This window comes from Paramormyrops kingsleyae, chromosome 3 (assembly GCF_048594095.1).
Source record: "Paramormyrops kingsleyae isolate MSU_618 chromosome 3, PKINGS_0.4, whole genome shotgun sequence".
NCBI classification, from domain to species: Eukaryota; Metazoa; Chordata; class Actinopteri; order Osteoglossiformes; family Mormyridae; genus Paramormyrops; species Paramormyrops kingsleyae.
The window spans coordinates 20,059,448-20,078,653 of NC_132799.1; the positions used below are offsets into that span (position 1 = coordinate 20,059,448).

Here is a 19,206-nt window from a genome sequence, read left to right on the forward strand (position 1 = left end):
TGGCCCTCAGACATTTGGGACAGGGAAGAAAGCAGGAATGAAGATATGGAATATGGAAGCTAGGAAAATGGAACATTTGGGTGGATTAGGACAAATGTGTAGGCATTCGAAGACATCATTCACAGTGACTGAAACTGACATGGCTACTCAGCTTAATATGCTGCTTGGGAAAACACATCTTCTCTTTATGTTATGTGTTCTATCAGGAAAGTCAGCAAGTCATGTGAAATTTCCCAGTACGAATGATCATATAACAGGGAGTTACTGTGTAGACTATGTGTAATGCCAGGCAGTCCCCAGGTTATGAATGAGATCCATTCCCTAAGACTGTCTTCATGTTGACTTTGTAGGTAAGTCAGTTCAGGTAGGTATGTATATGGTTCTTATTTAGAGACAATTAGTCAAATGTTTGTCTTTGAAACTCGAAAAATTAGAATATTGTGCAAAAGTTCATTTATTTCAGTAATTCAACTTAAAAGGTGAAACTAATAAATGATATACAGTAGACTCATTACATAAGCCTTTGTTTGTTATAATTTTGATGATTATGGCTTACAGATTATGAAAACCCCAAATTCAAAAGCTCAGAAAATTTGAATATTGTGAAAAGGTTCAATATTGTAGGTTCAAAGTGTCACACTCTAATCAGTTAATTCATCCAAAACACCTGCAAAGGCTTCCTGAGCCTTTAAATGGTCTCTCAGTCTGGTTCAATAGAATTCACAATCATGGGGAAGACTGCTGACCTGACAGTTGTGCAGAAAACCATCACTGACACCCCCCACGAAGAGGGAAAGCCTCAAAAGGTAATTGCAAAAGAAGTGCTGTGTCAAAGTACATTAATAGAAAGTTAAGTTGAAGGGAAAAATGTGGAAGAAAATGGTGCACAAGCAGCAGGGATGACCGCAGCCTGGAGAGGATTGTCAGGAAAAGGCCATTCAAAAGTGTGGGGTACCTGGAGATGGACTTCAAATGTTGTATTCCTCTTGTCAAGCCACTCCTGAACAACAAACAACGTCAGAAGCGTCTTACCTGGGCTAAAGAAAAAAAAAGAACTGGTCTGTTGCTCAGTGGTCCAAAGTCCTCTTTTTTTGATGAGCAAATTTTGCATCTCATTTGGAAACCAAGGTCTCAGAGTCTGGAGGAAGAATGGAGAGGCACACAGTCCAAGATGCTTGAAGTCCAGTGTGAAGTTTCCACAGTCTGTGTTGATTTGGGGAGCCATGTCATCTGCTGGTGTTGGTCCTCTGTGCTTTAAGTCCAGAGTCAAAGCAGCCGTCTACAAGGACATTTTAGAGCACTTCATGCTTCCTTCCGCAGACAAGCTTTATGGAGTTGCTGACTTCATTTTCCAGCAGGACTTGGCACCTGCCCACACTGCCAAAAGTACCAAAACCTGGTTCAATGACCATGGGATTACTGTGCTTGATTGGCCAGCAAACTCGCCTGACCTGAACCCCATAGAGAATCTATGGGGCATTGCCAAGAGAAAAATGAGAGACATGAGACTGAACAATGCAGAAGAGCTGAAGGCCGCTATTGAAGCATCCTGATCTTCCATAACACCTCAGCAGTGCCACAGGCTGATAGCCTCCATGTCACTCCGCATTGAGGCAGTAATTCATGCAAAAGGGGCCCAAACCAAGTACTGAGTACATATGCATTATTATACTTTTCAGAGGTCCGACATTTTTCTATTTAAAATCCTTTTTTTATTGATTTCATGTAATATTCAAATTTTCTGAGCTTTTGAATTTGGGGTTTTCATAATCTGTAAGCCATAATCATCAAAATTATAACAAAGGCTTGAAATATCTCGCTTTGCATGTATTGAGTCTATATCATATATTAGTTTCACCTTTTAACTTGAACTACTGAAATAAATGAACTTTTGCATGATATTCTAATTTTTCGAGTTTCACCTGTATATTTTACCTTTCTATACACATAAAACACAAAAGAAGCAAAACATCATAAACATAATAATATTATTATTATACCAAGGTGAGGTTTTTTCTGTTGGCTGGAGTGCCAAACCTGTCACCAACCCCCCAGTTATTCCCTGTAAGATGGAGGACCTCCTTATAGGGCTGGATGTAGATTAAAGTCATACGCAGGATGAAGCAATTGCAGGTTAAGGGCCTTGATCAAGGGCCCAATGGAGTAGAATCACTCTGGGCATTCACCTTCGCTGGGATTTGAACTGGCAACCCAGTTGCTGGCATAGATTCCTAGCTTCAGAGTACCACTCCATCCCATTTATTTGTGGTTGAGGCATAGAATTATTACAATGGTAACCTACATAATATATTTTGACCAACAAGACTAAAGCAACTGAAAATTGCGCCAATTTATGAGAATTGTACAAAACCATTGACATGTATATACTGAAACATTTCAAACTTTTTGTGAAGCACTTAGAAATGTTTTGCTGTGCATAAATGACATTATCATGTGGGCAGTACACTAATTGTTTTGTAAATGATAATTGTCAGAAATGCTCCAAAGCAATCAATAAAAACTGCAATTAATTGGTGGAATTATTTGTTTTTGAGACATGAGTTTTGGTTAAAAAGATGCTTTTGCAGCTAAACCATAGTGTTGTACTATATGCATGAATTGTTGTGAGAAATGCTCTTATAGTTTTGAGAACATTAAATATGGTTCATGAAATCTGTCAAAGCAATCGAGAAAAACTCATATATATAATGATTTTTATGGAAGTCCGTTTGTAAGCACATGCTGTCTAAATTGTACGTTCTTAAGCCGGGAACTGCCTATACATCTACAGAGCTGATCATAGCTCAGGGTTACGGTGCTGGATTGACCCCTAGTGGCGGCAAGTTTTATTGCAATAAATGTTGAACGTTTCTTCTTATGTTACTTGTTGACATCGTACTGAAAACTAATCTTATGCCAACACAAGTACGAGTACAGGTACATTGGAATGCTTCTTTTCACATATCCCATCTTGCTCTACTTTGAGACACACACACACACACATATGAAATTAGGGCTGCCAACTTTGGTCAGCGGCTGGCCTGAGATTTTCAATTCGAGATGTCTGCGTACTCATTGACATGTACGTAACAGTTTTTTTTTTACCTTGTAAATGGGTTTGCACACTACCCCTACAAAATTAAGAACAATCTCAAAGCGGTGCAACTAGTGGCCACTTAAAATGTCGTGTAAAACACACTTTCGCTGCTATTTATGGTTATTTAATTATTTATACTGTTATTAAATTACCTTTTAATTGTTAATTGTCGTCGTACACAACAGTACAACCAGATTGGTATAGGAACTCCCCAAATACACGCAATATTTACCAGTATGTGTACAAAATATGAAAAACCCAATAAATTAAATACGTGCAAGAACATTCTGTAAAACGAAATTACATAACAGAGGAACAGATTAAACCACTTTGTGGTTCGTGCTTAAGATTTAAGTCATACGTCCCTAAATGTTATTAGATATTTATTTGTTGTAAATGTTATATAATATTATGTAATAACCATTAATATGGCTGGATATCATACTGCCCCAACCGCCTGAGGCTAGTAATTTAAACGAAGGGCGAGTACAAAGCCGAACACCTGCTCGCGGGTACTAAAAAAAAGCATACTGGGCTACTTTCTTGTGCACTACGTCTTCACAGGTAAAGGTGGCACACTGCTCAAATTTCGTCTTCGCGGGATTGGGATGTAAAATGTTTGACGCCAAAGGGGGTACTTTGTTTTTTTGGATGTTTGTGATGTTGCTATTCTGAATCAATTTGCCAGAAAAAATGGCAATATTTATCACAGTGATTAGTAACTTTGTATATGTACTGCAGTCTTCATTTTAGTCGTTCAGCGCTCGAAATTAATATCGAAAAGCTGCGCACACCCACCCAAGATTTTGGTTTCTCCTGTTTTGGCGCGAAATTTCGCCGCAAGACCTCCTACTTTTATGCGGATAGCATTCTGAGGGCAGCTTGTGTGTCATAGACATTTGCGTCCTGTGTCCTTTTAGCACTTTAACCCATCGTTCTTGCAGTTTTGTTTTGGGAGTGTAATCTACTATAAAGAAGCCCGAGTGTTTATTTTGCAGAAATTTGACTTCTGACGTAGCGTGGACCGACTACCCCAAGCTGAGGTGCCAGGCAGCAGATTTAGTCTGTCAGGAAGAAGAAACTGCGCGGCACGTTTTACTTTTTTTGGTCAAATTTTACTGACAATGAACAGGTATGCATTGTTTAAAATTTAAACGAAAAACCAACGTTCCAGTGAAGTAGTTTGGCGTTATCCGTGTGAACTTAACTGTATAAATGTGGCGCTTCGTTGTACTTTTCTAACCAAAATAGTTACTTAGTTTTCTTGTATGTGTAGTGATCGTTAAGATCATTTGTCGATAGTTAAGCAGCCAGGCTTGGATTACAAAACAAGACGTAAAGAAACAAATCTTTACTAGCAAATGGCAATTACGACTATTGTGTAAAAGCCTGCGAAAGTAAACTCCTGAGGATTCAAAGCAAGTTTAAGTTAAACCGTGGTATAGCGGCGGCTGTGTTTTATTGTACGTAATTATAAATTGTTAGGTATATTGGATAGCTAATATTTCAGGTCTTTGTCACGAAACGTGGGTAGAGAGATTGGTGTGCATGCAAAACGAATCGCTGCCCTGCTCAGCGCACCCATTAATCAAAGAGCATCGTCCAATCGGCATGCTGAACATGCGAGGTAAAACCCGCCTTCTTGCTTATTCCATTGGATGTCGGGCACACCTCAGCTCTTCATAGGCGAGCACAAAAGAAACGCAGACCGCATCCGATAACTTTAAAAGCGGTCAAACAGTGTGATGCCTTTGAAAATGTTGATTTCTGTCCAGAATGTGTGCGCACGCGAATGCAATTCTCCTGTTTCTGTATGCAGCATAAAAGACGAAACCCGAAGCGTGTCCCCTCATTGTCCGAAGCCCAATGAACCAGAGCAACCCCAGGGTACTGCTGTTGAGGGCGCCGCTGGCAGTGGTGAGCAGAAACATATTCTTTGTCATCACTTGTGTACGTGTGACGTAGCTGTGGTATGTGATTAGATTAGACCAGGTGCAAGATGTTGTATTCAAATCTTTCAGAGACACCCAACATAAAAGACGAGACAGAAGAAAATGTCGTCACCAAAGAGATGGAAGAGGAAGAGAAACACTTAATGGAGGAAGGGGAGAGAATGGAGAAAGAGATGATGGACAAGGCATGATTAAAAATTTAAATATGAAGTGACCATATCCACCATGCTGCATTTTTGGGCTCATCAGAATGACTGTATAGGGCCTTTGTCTATCTTTGTTTGTTGGAGAATTACAGGTGTTTTTCTGGTTTTCTTCCCATTGGCTAAAGGCTCGTGCAACTTGGGAGAGAGAAACTCACGAAATGCGGTTTAGGAGGCTGCAGCACCTGTTGGAGAAGAGTAATATCTACTCCAAATTTCTGCTGACCAAGATGGAACAGCAGCAGCAGGAGGTAGAGTAGATGATCGCACCCACACACCAAGGCAACTAGCCTGGTGTAGTTAAAGCCTGCAGGCTCCTTTCACACCTAAGCTGATATTACTTAAGATATGACCTGATGCAAGTGTAGTGAAATGGGGGGGCCTCACATTAGTCAGATATGGTTTTGCAGTCTAAATATTGTGCCTTGTGTCCACTGCTACGGTCTCAGACTGTGCTGAATTACATTATTATTAATTGCTGGCTTGGGGCACTTTTAGTTGATTGTGCAAATAACTTGGGGATAATGGGTCCTTTCAGGTGTATGGTGGGTTCTGTAAAATCTTATTCTGAGCAAAAGAGCACCCAGAACACTGGATGGTAGTGCAGAATTGTGTAGGTTGTATAAATTATTGTGCACCTACATTAATAGTACCCTCTCAGCATGGGCTGTATGTGTCTTGGTGTGTAATCTTAGGAAAAATTGAGAAAAGAGCGGCTTGAGAGGAAGGCTTCGGCCCAGAAACAGAAGGTGAGTTTGCCTCGTCGATGTACATGATGGATATGAAAATACAGTGGTTGTGATCTTCTTGACTGGACATTGTTGAAGATTTTATTCACTAACCGAATATTTTACTGCAGGGAAACGGCCAAAAGACTGAGAAAGGTATGTAATTATATTCCAATAAATCCCACGTGCCATGTGAAGTCCTGGTCAGGAAATGGTTAAGGAGCCTTTTGGTCTTTCAGCTGACAGGAGGAAACGTGACAGGGAGGAAGAATACAAAATTGCAGATGTAATGTCCAAAGAGGTAAAAATTTCTTGATGTACACTGCTTTCATGCTTTTTTGTGTGTGTTCTTAAGTATTAAGCTATTTTCTGTTCTCTTTTAGGAAATATTGTCAAAGGCCAAAAAGCCTAAACTTGTGAAGGTGAGTTTTATTTTCTTATAACCATAAATTCTTTTGTTGGGAAGACCCACTGTCTATAATAAATATATGTAGATTATTTATTTATTTATTTATTTATTTATTTACAGTGTTCATTCTTGTTTGTGTTGGTCAATTTTGTTTTTCTCATCCAAACCCAAAGATGTGCCTCAACATGTATTTTGCTCTGATTTAGGAAGCCTCTTCCCAACCTAAAAAGCTGGAGGCAGAGGACATTGCAAAAATGAGTGACTCCAATGAAGAGATCAAGGGTCGTTTGTCAGAGGCCGTGCGGGACAGCGCCAAGCACTTGTTGGACCCCACGCGCCGTGTGAATGGGCAACCTGTTCCCTTTCATCAGCCCCGGCTTTTTACGGGTGGAGTCATGAGGTGGTACCAGGTGGAGGGCATCGAGTGGCTCAGGGTGAGCATGCCAGGCCAGTGTTTGTCAGCAGTGCCCACACTGTTATGAATGTCACTACGTTTGGAAGTCTGTGTTCCAAAACGAGCCAAATGGCGACAACAGCTAACGGTAGCTAAACACAGTGAGTTGGGAGTGAAAATGTGACTGGGCTTCTTGTGCAGATGCTGTGGGAGAATGGGATTAATGGCATCCTAGCTGACGAGATGGGTCTTGGGAAGACCATCCAGTGCATTGCACACATCGCCATGATGGTCGAGAAGAAGGTGCTGGGACCCTACCTTGTGGTAGCACCGCTCTCCACAGTGTCCAACTGGATCTCTGAGTTCAAACGCTTTACACCTGATGTGAGTTTTACAGCACCTGAACAGACATAATGGTATAAGAAGAAGTTGTGTAACTACTCTCCAACCAGTCATTGTGACACACCATGCCATCAGAACTGAGCTTAACCTTTAACCCTCTGGAGTCTAGGGGTAGGGAAGATGCTTTCCCTGACTGGGGCATGGTCATACATTTCATTCATTATCATAATTTATTTGCCATGAATTAAGCTTATTTGTTATATATTTGTTTTGGCATAAAACTCATCTTAATGTTAGTGTACTTTGTAAATATGTCAGATTTATGTGAAATTTGTAATTTGATATCAAAGTAACACTTGCTGAAAAATTATAAAAGTACATAAGTAAGCAATGGTGGAAGTTTGTTTTGATCCCAGATGTCTAATCACCAAAGTCTTGGATACATGAAGATGACTAAATGGTGTAGTTCAGTTGAATAAATAAGAAAAACCTAACTCATGTTACTATTTCTGGCTCTTTTCATTGAATATGTAGCAACTTTTATGTGTATGCATGAGCCATTGACACCTGGCCACGCCCCCCAACACCACCCCTTTTATGGTACTGGGGATGTATCTGGATCACGTTTCACCGTTGCGCTGTTCATCGAATTACCATGCGAATGCGATTTGAATACGCGCTAATGCAGCTATTTAGAATGTGAATAGCGATCTTCGGGTGAGAGCGGTACTACACACCCCTGATGCAGGTAAAACAAAGTAAGGTGACATGGTTTATTGTTTTGGCGATTTAATCCTAATTTTAAAAACTTTAATACTTCTGACAATGAATGTTTTGAAAAGAAGACAGATTACGGATTTAGTCAGCGTTTTTTTTTTTTCTTCGTTTCTATAATAAGATTTCAGAGAGTTATAAACTGAAATACACGAGAAAGATACGCGGCATCGCCGACAATGCCGTCGACTACAGAGGGTTAAGGCATTAATTTTCTTTATTTTTCCATCCATCATCCAATGGGTAAACCTGCGGCCTGTTCCATGCCGTATAGGGGGCAGGGATACACTTTAGACAAGATGCTAGTCAATCCCTTTCTTTAGTTAAGTAATCAGATATCTCTCACCTTCTTGGTCTGGTTTCATCTTCACCCCACCATACTTATTATTTTGTTGCAGCCATCTTGTTAGATAAGCAGATGGATGCGGTTTGTGGGTGTGGTGTGAAATGTGCATTTTTTTACTTTTTTTTTTTTATATATAAATATTTTGGGTTTCAGGTATCTGTGTTGCTGTACCATGGGCCCCAAGCAGATCGGATTAACCTGGTCAAGAAGATTCACAAGACCCAGGGGCCCCTGAACATGTACCCTGTGGTCATCACATCCTTTGAGATAGCCATGAGGGATCGCAAGTACCTACAGGTAGATAACTTGTTTGTCATGAAAACAGAATCTGAGGAAAATACCAGTCTTTTGGTGTCTTGTGCAAACCTGCGTGAGAGCTGGCCCACTTACTTGCCACCGACCAACAGCGGTTCCAGTGGAAGTACTTGATCTTAGACGAGGGTCACAGGATAAAGAACCTCAACTGCAGGCTGGTGCAAGACCTCAAGACCTACCCCACGGACAACAAGCTGCTCCTCTCAGGCACTCCCCTGCAGAACAACCTAGCTGAGCTCTGGTCACTGCTCAACTTCCTACTGCCAGACGTCTTTGATGATCTCAAGAGGTACTGGGAATATGGGTGGAGCTTAGCAAGGCACAGTGAACCGTCCCTTCTAATAGAATTACATGACTCATCTGGCTGCCAGATGTGACCATTTCAATAGTGCAACTGAATTTTTATATCTGGATTAAATATATTAATTTCTCTTGTTCCATTGCAGTTTTGAGTCCTGGTTTGACATCAGTACCATCAGTTCTGACGCTGAAAGCATTGTTGCCAGTGAACAAGAGAATAATATCCTGCACATGCTTCACCAGGTGCAGTGTGTGTTTGTCCTCTGGACTTTCCTTGCAGTGTGCTATGCTGTGGGTCCTGATTAATCCTTCTCTTGTTAGTGATAGTGCTCGCCCCGCTTAGTGGGCCAATGGAATGATATTACATTGTTTGTTTATCTTGTGGAAAACAAGAGATTAATCTCTGGGCCAGATTTATTAATGAATAAAGATAATTTGGCATGCCATATAAAATGGTCTCACAGGCTGGTACTTTCCAACCTCTTAATTGGTGGAAGAGTCAACAAAATCCCTCGTTCTCCGCTGTGGAAAATGTCTTGTCCTTCAATGCAATCAGCTCTATTAATTTAGCAGTTGTGTGTTTAGCTCTGGGGCTGCTAACTTTAAATATGAAGTGTAAATACAGGCTAGGATTAACATGTCAGACTGATGTCAATCCCGTGTGTGTGTGTGTGTGTGTGTGTTTTAAGCAAATAGCTGATACGATATGTTAACCGATAAATTGTGCACCTCTAACTTCTGTCCTTTGGCCTGCAGATTCTGACCCCCTTCCTACTGAGGAGGCTGAAGACTGATGTTGTACTTGATCTGCCTCCAAAGAAGGAGATCCTGGTGTATGCTCCATTGACTTCAAAGCAGGAGTCCCTGTACACCGCTATCATGAACAGAACCATCAGCAAGCTGCTGGGCCAGGAGAAGGTGCAGCATCCTTGAGTGTGGTTATCAGGCCTCAATCCATTGGGGCAGCTTGCAAAATAATCTTGCAATAATCTGCAGTATATCAGCAGGTAGCTTGGTGGTTAATCTGATTTTATACTTGAGAAAGGTGCTGAACATTTTTTCCCCCAAGTAAATACAACTGCTTGTGTTGATGTATTTGACAGAATATAGCAAGATTAAAGGCATAGGGGGTGGTTTCAACAAGCTTTCAGGGTGTAGCCAAGAGAGCGATGTGATGGAAGTTTGGCCAACTAACGTGAAGTCTCTGGGATCGCTGCTGTCTGTCTCCAGGAGGCTCCACCTGTAGATTTCACATCCAGTGGCCGGCCCAAGCGCCGTTCCAGGAGGGTGGTGGACTACTCAGAGACGGATAAGGACACATTCCAAGGCCTGAAAAAGTACTTGGACAAGGTGCAGGAGTCAGAGCTCCAACAGAGGTAACGGCTCACCGGATAATTTTTTTCATGCCTGTTGCACAGCCTTTTACAGCTGGTCAGATTCTTAGCTGTTCGTTTTGAGATTTGCACATAGGCACCATATTTGGGAAAGTCTCTCCACATCAGAGTTTGTTAGCCAACCTATGCCGGCTTTTAGTCGGTATCATCTGTAGTTGTCCTTTAGATAATTATTTGGCATATGATAATTTTAATAGCACATTATGTAGTGGGCGGATTGGTGGCTGAGACTATGGATCTCCCTGCAATCGGAAGGTTGTTGGTTCAAATCCAGTGAATGCCATGAGTGATCCTACTCCATTGGGCCCTTGGGCAAGGTCCTTAACCTGCAATTGCTACATCCAGGCCTGTAAGGAGGCCCTCCAATTCACAGGAAAATTTGGGGGCTGGTGGCAGGATTGGCACTCCGGAAAACATTCACAATGGTCCATTCGGACTAATGTGATGCTGAGGGTATCACCCGCTGCATGGCTGCATTCAGGTTCTCATCCCTGAGGTGGTTTGTCATTTGGTGGTTGTGGCAACGTGCTGCAGTGATCACATGCTCCTTTCCTCTCTAGATAGTGTAATATTGTGTGACTTATAAAATTTGACAATTGAAATATGGATTTATGCAAAAACTGGGCTTCGCCTCTGTTATGGCAATGAGAGATTTGGTCATCAGACTACTTGACTCCAGCATGTCAAAGCAGACATTTCTCAGCCAGTTTTTAAAATACTGGCAGTCAAAATGTCTAGTGTACACTCCACTCTTTTGGGTCAGCATCGCTGAATGTAACATTCGAGTTTCCTTCCCATTATTCTTCGATCTAGCAGTAGCCACCCTGTGATCAATGTGCAGATGCCTCAGGACTCCCAGATCAACCTGAAGCTCCAGAACATTTTAATGCTCCTTAAGAAGTGCTGTAACCACCCATACCTTATTGAGTATCCCCTGGACCCTACAACCCAGGAGTTCAAGGTACCCTGACCACACCCTCATATCTATATGTACTATGTTGTGGTCTTTTCTGTTAATATCACAATATATCTAGTCTGCTTGAACCCTAAATTTGCAAGGCTGGTACTTGAATGTATGGAATGAATGTAGTTTAATGTAAGGCTCACTGGTATTTTTTGTAAGTGGTCTCTCCACCATTGGTATCTGTGGTTTAGATTGATGAGCAACTGGTGGAGACCTCTGGGAAATTCCTCATCCTGGACCGAATGCTACCAGAGCTAAAGAAAAGAGGACACAAGGTGAGATGTTTGTACATGACGAGTGACGTTGGTCTAAACCCGACAAGTCAAGTAATAATCCACTCATAAATTCTGTGCCTTTTCCCAAGTAGATTAGATAATGTGGACATATCCCTTATTCATGGTGCTTAAGGTTAATTTAAAGTTAACCCTCTGGGGCCTGAGGCCTCTTTTCCACTTTCGGGGTAGTCTGACATGCCTTGACATTTTAAAATATTTCACCTATCTAAAAAAACATTTATCCCAAAATGTTACATGTGCTTTTATTCAGCACAAACTCAGCACCAATAATCTGAGACCACTTCAAATGTTGTTCTATTTTTTGTTAAAATCAACTTTAAACATACTTTTCAAAAACCTATTTGCAGACATGCTGAGAAATTGTAAAAAATCACATTATAGACATTTCTAGCTAAGACTTTTGAGCTCTGAAGCTTATAGACACGGGGGTTGGCTACACATAGGTGAAAGAGACATTCTGAAATTTTATGTGGTTTGATTACTAAAGTGGTAGAACTTTGGAGTGACACTCTTTTTCTCAGTCAGTGGCATGCACAATGAATATTGATGAGAGAGGTGTCCTCACACCTGTAGTAGTTTGCATACTGTCAATGGCCCATCAGTCTAGAATGTCACTGCACCCTACATGCATCACTTTGGAAAGGCAGTTTGAAATGCAAGAAAAGTAGCAACAATAAAATCCCGTTCACAGTTTATTGGTAGATGGAATGAAAAATGAAAAACTGTGACCATATAAATATAGAAAGCGATAAATATGATGCAGTGACTATTATTAACACTCGGGACAAGGGCATCGTCGACTGCGTATCTTTCTCGTGTATTTCAGTTTATATCTCGCTGAAATCATCATGTGGAATCATGAAAAAAAAACACTGACTAAATCCGTAATCGGTCTTCTTTTCAAAACTTCCATTGTCGGAAGTATTAAAATTTTTTAAATTAGGTTAAATAGGCAAAAAAACAAACCGTATAATCTTTCTTTGTTTTACTTGCATCGGGATCGCTGTTCACGTTCTAAATAGGCTGGGTTTGAACCAGCAATCTTGTGATTACAGGCACACACAGGCTTAGCACACTGAGCCATGGACACAGGTATGAGATTCGCTGCTGAAATTGGCAACATTGGCGCAAAGCTTCAGCGGCAGAGACGTATCCGTGTGCCATATTGTAGCCGATCAGTGTAAACACTACCCAGACATGTGCTCTTGTTTATTTTGGTCACAATGGGCGTATTCACATATTTATTTACCCAATACTAACTGTCGGATTATCATGTTGTTATCATGCGAATAGCGCGATTTGCAAGTGGGAAGGCGATCAGAGCTGCTTCGAGACGCAGGTGCTTGTTCTTTCTATTCGTATCACGAAGCTGTAAAAATATATTTAGTTTCTACCTATATATATCTGAAAAGTAGACCGTCCAAGGTTTCTGAGGGTGTTTTTTAAATGTGTATATGACAAAAACTCGCAGAGTTATTTAAATGGTTTGGCGAAATTTCTGTCAGGTCCCGCCAGCGGGACCGCCGGTCCCAGAGGGTTAAGTCTAGGGATGGGAATCACCAGTGACCTGATATATCATCATGATATCTAGGTGCCAGTTTTTGATAAGTATTATGATTTTATGAATATCCTGCTTTGACACAATTTTTTGTTTTTTTTCCTCTTTTAGAATTTCAAAACCTTGAACCATGTAAAAAAAAGTCATACCACTAAAGTTATTCAGTAGCTGCACAGCTGAATTTAACATCACTTAAACGTAGAATACTCCAAATAATTTTCCTCCTCAAAAAACCAAAGGCAGCATTTAAACAATGCAATTTGAGTTAGTGTGGTGATACCTGAATCACTGCCAAAGGAACTTTAACTAAACCTACTTGTGCAGGTTCTGATCTTCAGCCAGATGACCTCTATCTTGGACATTCTCACGGATTACTGCTACCTGCGGGGCTATCTGTACAGTCGCTTGGACGGCAGCATGCCTTATACAGAGCGGGATGAAAATGTGAGTGCAGTCTGCTCAGTATCTCACTGAGCTTACAGGCCTATTATGTAGCTTCCCTTGCCTTTATTCCTGTTTTCTGTTTTTGTCTCTCCAGATTAAAAAGTTTTCTTCAGACCCACATGTATTCCTCTTCCTGCTCAGCACTAGAGCTGGAGGCTTGGGCATCAACCTGACAGCTGCTGACACTGTCATCATCTTTGATAGCGATTGGGTCAGTTCGGACACTGTGTGTTTTCCAGTACCAAGAATGCAACGATCATACTTGTGGCCTTGGCAAGACCAGTCTTGCTAACTTGTCTCCTATGAACGATCTTGGGGTGCAATGAATCATGGGATTGGTCTCCTTTGGTGAGGATGCAACCGATGTATCCCTGATATTTGGGGCTGGGCAAGACATCTGAGGATTTTTACTGTCCTTTGTACTTCTGTTCTTGTACCGGAACTGGTCTTCAGCAATGGAAGATGACATAAAATGAGTCCACAAGTACGGTCAAGTACACATATTGAGAAACACCCTGTGCTGCTCTTCTCTGTCTACCTTCTCTTAGAGCTTTTTGAAGGGATGAGAAGCATGGTGCAGTGCTGTGTGACTACTGTTTTATGTTTTGCTTGGTCTGGATTTTTTAGAACCCTCAAGCAGACCTTCAGGCGCAGGATCGGTGCCACAGAATCGGACAGACAAAGCCGATAGTTGTATACCGCCTTGTTACCGCCAACACCATTGACTGGAAGATCATAGAGAAAGCTTCTGCCAAGAGGAAGCTGGAGAAGATGGTCATCCACAAAAGTTAGTAGTACCCTCATTACTCTAGCTCGGTAACAAAATAACTCTTAATTTTAATTGTCTGAAGGTTATCTTGTGGAAATTGTGATCCTCCTTCAAAGTCCTTCAGTTATGGGTAGCTGTTGAAATAGTTTTTCAAGTATTCACAACTGGGTCCATTTCTCCACAGATAAGTTCAAAGGTGGCCAGGCAGAGCTTGAACAGTCCAAAAGGTGTCTGGAGATGTCAGAATTGGTAGAGCTGCTGAAGTCTAGAGACTATGTGAGGTAACATTACACTAAACTCGCATGCATCAATAGGCTACTACAATATCATCGATACTGTGGCCACCCCAAACCTTGCCATCAAATGTAGCCATGTGCTTTTTTCCACTTTAACCATATTCTACCATCAGCTGAAGTCAGGGGTTTAAGTACACTTAGCCCAAAGTGTTTAACGAGCCTGAGAAACATCAATATATGGGTGCATTGCATGTACATGACCCTTAAAAGCATTCTGCCACTTACATTTTTAATTGCATTTTTTACTATGCTCTCTGAAGGGCTGCCAAGTCACATGCCTCTACATTGCTAAACAAGCCCTTGCCCATTCGTGCTTTGATTCGCAAATTCACAGATGTGCAAAAATTTAATTGGAACCGAATTTATTTGCATCTGCGATTTCTTCGCAAATCTGAAATCCTCGAAAATCCCTACAAAAGTGTTTTTGTTTAATTTTAATAGTAATTTATAAGTCTTCATGCTTTTAAGTGTAAAATTGGTACGAAATTTAGTTAATGAAGATTCTACTGTGTTTTTGGGGAAAGTTTAAGACATACAATATAAATCAGTTAAAATCCCTTGAAAAACGTGGCTTTCTTATGGAAACTTAACCTTTTTATGGTCATACTGTACTGTATGTACATAAAAGATGTGAATCCCATTGGCAAAGTTTATTCCCTTTGGAACTGTCATGACCTGCTTGTCCGATCCTCCCGTGTGCCACGCCCCCTCATCTACCTCATGTGGAATCCCCGCGTGATCAGCTGTTTCGAGTTGGTGTCTACCAAACAATCTTCCTTATTCACGATGGGTTCTGGAACATATAACCTCACGAATGTCTGAGGTCTTGCTGTCTTGCAGTGTTCGAAACTTTTTTTACATTATACATTTATAAATGGTACAATCCAAAATGCATGTGTTGCTAAATTGTGTTTTGGTGTGTTGATCCATGATGATCGCTGTGTCATGATTGTTTCAGGGAAGTGAAAGGCACAAAGGGAAAGGTCATCAGTGATAAAGATCTGGAACTTCTGCTGGACCGCAGCGATTTATGGAGTATGTCAAGTGGCATAGCCAGTTATACCCTCTGTGCTAGCAACACACTTAGCATTTTATGAGCTCTCTAGGCCCCCTTTAAATATGCATTTTTATCTTTTTGTTTCAGGTCAAGCTGAAAAGACCAAGAATCAGGAGAGGGATGGGGTCTTCAGGGTGATTGAAACACAGGAGTCTGCTGAAGTCAGCTTGGCATGATGATGATGTGTTGGTCATACCAGACTTTGCAGAGTCCCATAGGGGTGCTGAACCCAGATTACTTCCTATTCTGGCCAGATAAACACCATCACTAAAGGTCCCCTCTTTCTGAATTAACTGCAAAAATGGAAGACTGAATCATGTTTTACCTCTCGGAGAGACATTTTTCAAGCTATAGGCCGCTTGAGCGCTTGTTATTGCTGCAGGTATGTTCCTTCATCCCTGTAAGTGTAACTCTTTTCGAGTTTAGTAGACCAAAAGTAGATGCTAATTTATGTTCTGCTGTGTGGCTGTATGTCTGTTTCAGTTGAGGTAGACTTCACTAATGGCTGTATTTCTGATTCTTGGTAACCTAAAAACCAGGAACCTGTTTAACATGTTAAACCATTATAGCATTTCAGATTTTTTTTTTATGTTTATTGAAACTCCTTGCCTTAGTCATATCAAAACGGAATAAAAACAATGCAGTACCAAAAGATCTGTATATGGAATAATCTAATTGGCATTTTTATAGCCTTGTGAAATTTAGTTTTTTGGTTAGCCCGTCACAAAGCAGGAATAGCATTTGTACTGTTTAGTGTGTGCCAAGTTCCGGTACACTTCAGTTGTCTGGCTTAGTCAAAAATTTCACTTCTACTAATGATTTACTTCTAATTTAATGATTTGTTGGTGTTCCTTAGAAGTTTTCTTTGTTTTATTTGACCTGAACTGTGTTTTGGTTTTCTTGCAACTCCATTTCATCTTGAAGAGTGGGACACTGCAATAGAAAAAACTTTCTTTGAAATGTCAACATGTTTGAATTTTCAAGCATCTGTAGATGTTACAGGTTTTTATAAGTAGCACCCACAATATTAGCATTTCTCAGACGTGAGTTTGGTTAGTAGTCTGTGGCTCCACCAGACACTGAAATACTATACACAACCCTGAAACTTCACCTAAAGACAAAAGTCGCCATCCTCTAAACAGATTAGGCAAAAATGGAGTCGGTCATAAGATTGATTTGATTTGAACCATGTAAAGGCTCTAAGTAGTGGCCTAAAAGAATAGGGCTAGCACCTGCATTTTACTTGGCGTGCTTGGCTAAATGCTTGGAGCACTTCTAGAGCTGCATGTAGTGGTTTTGTTTACCTTGTTCTGATTACATTGCCCGTCTTATGAGCAATGTAAGGCACTCCAAAACTGAGACTGCACTGCAATAGACTGGCATACCCTAACTGTCTGAATTCCCAGTACCCTTTTCCTGGATAAACAGATCCACTCAAAAATATTGAATTCACTTTTCTTTTTTATTTAAAACTAATTTTAAGTCTGCACCATGGACTGTACTGTGAATAAATGTAAAGTAAACCAAAGACTGTTCTTAAAGCAAAAGTGCCCCTGGTGCTAAATGTATCTGTATGTTTGTGTTTTTTTTTTTTTTTTACCTCCCATCCCCCCCCACCACCTTCATGCAGTCATTTATTCCAGGATGGGTCCCCATAAAATCATTACACCGTGATGTTCTCCTAGCCTCTGTGAAAGTTGTCATTGTACATTAAAGGAAAAAGTTTGATTCTAATCCTAACCGGAAAGTGGGGTGGTGTCTTGCCTCATTCACATTTTCTCTATTGACAGCTGTTTTCTGTTGACATTATTGTGGTAAATTCTGCTAATGTGTGGGACTATGATAAAATTGTGTGAGCTACTTAACTGTGCCTTGGGGAACTAAATTTCAAACGTGGGATTGGCAAGTTATACATTTGGCACTCTAACTGTGTCCCTGATCACAAGGAAGTGTGTGTGTGTGTGTGTGTGTGTGTGTTGTTTTTTTTTCCCCCCACATGTATTTACTAAGGCTTAAACATGCTTGCATTTTTGCCTTTTCAAACCTTAACCCACCTGTCAGCAGAGAAAGAGATACTACATAAGAAACTTGTAAACCCAATTGCTCTAGGGGCACTGGAGGCTGGCCAACCCTATGTTATGACCAGGGGCGGATTAACGCACAGGCTAGATATGGCTTAAGCCTAGGGGCCCCACGTGTGCCAGCCTGCAAGGGGGCCCCCATTGGTGCAGAGGGGGGTGGGGTTGGGGGGCCCACAGACTACTGTAGCCTAGGGGCCTCTGTACACCTTAATCCGCCCCTAGTTATGACCCCCAAGCTTGTTCTCCCCTGTCCGTGTGTCTTATGGAGGCAAAAAATCAATTTCCTTGTAGGGATGGATGTGGCATCAATTTTTTTCCTGATGTCAGTGAGAGAGCCTCCTGAACTTGATGGTCAGCTCCTTAGTGTGTTCTTGGTGAGCTGCCCTACGATGGGGTATCCTCAATATATTTGGTAAAGGGGTTAGAGCTGTGTCTGACCACGCAGTTGTTGGTATATAGCCACAAAGCTTACTAACAATGAGAATAGCCTCCTAAGTCATAATACCCATATTATTCGGTTTGTAAAAGTGTAAGAGCAGCCAGTGACTGGCTGTAAATCTGACTGGGTGGTGGAAAAAACTCACAAAGCAGACTGGTCAATATCAGCCTGATTTGGTCCTCATTGGTCATTGGTCAAGTGTTTTGGTATTAGATCTGCAATTCTACTTAGGCATAGACTTAAGTGAAATGTGCAAAAATAAACAATGCTATAATATGTTTGACTTTTCCATAAATTAATGTTTGTCTAATACTAAAATGTGTTAGACAAATTGTATGATTGACAGTGAGTTTTGGAAGCTTCAAGGCCCAGTCCCAGTACCCCCACTTAGCCCTACCCCTCCGTTTTGCGCGTACCCGCGTAGGGTAGTGTTGTCCCATTTCTTTTTAGCAGGGAGGGGTAGTGGTGTTAAGCCCTCAAGATAGCCCTTGAAACGGAGATTTTTCAGATGCTGCCTCAAAACCGAGTGAAAGAAGAAAATTCCCCCAACGCATTGCAATACACAATAAGAAAAGAAAAGATGCCTAGCGGTGTGGGGAAAGAAGCTCATATCTTTATAAATACGCTTGCAAAAAAAAACTAATTTTAGCGGAATATCTTGGTTTAATGCAAGTGAAACGGAGTATGAGGTTGAATTTTTCAAAAACAATTTTCTGAAAACGCTAATTCCGTGCGTAGAGACAGAGCAGTATCTAGTATTTATAGAAAAAGAACCGAGCAGGGGTGAGTTTCACAAAATCGTCGAAGAATTAAGAACGTATTTATTCAGAGACAGAACATTCAAAGTTCTTTTTATGTAGTTTTTTGGCTACGACACTTTTGGGAAACTCACCCCCTATTGTTTTCTGTGTTTCATGCAATAGTCTTCTAAGTGCGTTATTCTACATCGTGGAATATGTAAAAGACATTGTTCCTGACATATTGTTTATGCAACATAAACACATTGTTTATGCAAAACGTGTGCATGTTTTATAGAAATATTGCATGC

At 40.9% G+C, this 19,206-nt stretch overlaps 1 protein-coding gene across 3 annotated transcripts; it reads left to right on the forward strand.

The window, feature by feature from the left end:
- Positions 1 to 3,920: 3,920 nt before the first annotated feature.
- On the forward strand, positions 3,921 to 17,372 carry hells (helicase, lymphoid specific). Of its 3 annotated transcripts, none has more exons than XM_023804162.2 (24): positions 3,921 to 4,229; positions 4,632 to 4,724; positions 4,917 to 5,014; positions 5,119 to 5,234; positions 5,381 to 5,503; positions 5,948 to 6,001; positions 6,112 to 6,136; positions 6,220 to 6,281; positions 6,364 to 6,402; positions 6,596 to 6,823; positions 6,985 to 7,167; positions 8,399 to 8,542; positions 8,653 to 8,849; positions 9,007 to 9,103; positions 9,617 to 9,778; positions 10,091 to 10,236; positions 11,068 to 11,215; positions 11,410 to 11,493; positions 13,397 to 13,516; positions 13,611 to 13,727; positions 14,144 to 14,303; positions 14,470 to 14,566; positions 15,540 to 15,616; positions 15,726 to 17,372. In XM_023804162.2, exons 1-24 carry the CDS (start codon positions 4,222 to 4,224, stop codon positions 15,812 to 15,814), a joined length of 2,667 nt encoding a protein of 888 aa, XP_023659930.1. In that variant the 5' UTR covers positions 3,921 to 4,221; the 3' UTR covers positions 15,815 to 17,372. The 3 variants fall into 3 exon arrangements, with proteins under 3 accessions (XP_023659930.1, XP_023659938.1, XP_023659946.1); XM_023804170.2 differs by having other exon boundaries at positions 11,071 to 11,215; XM_023804178.2 differs by lacking the exon at positions 4,632 to 4,724 and having other exon boundaries at positions 3,922 to 4,229.
- The last annotated feature ends 1,834 nt before the right edge of the window (positions 17,373 to 19,206 follow it).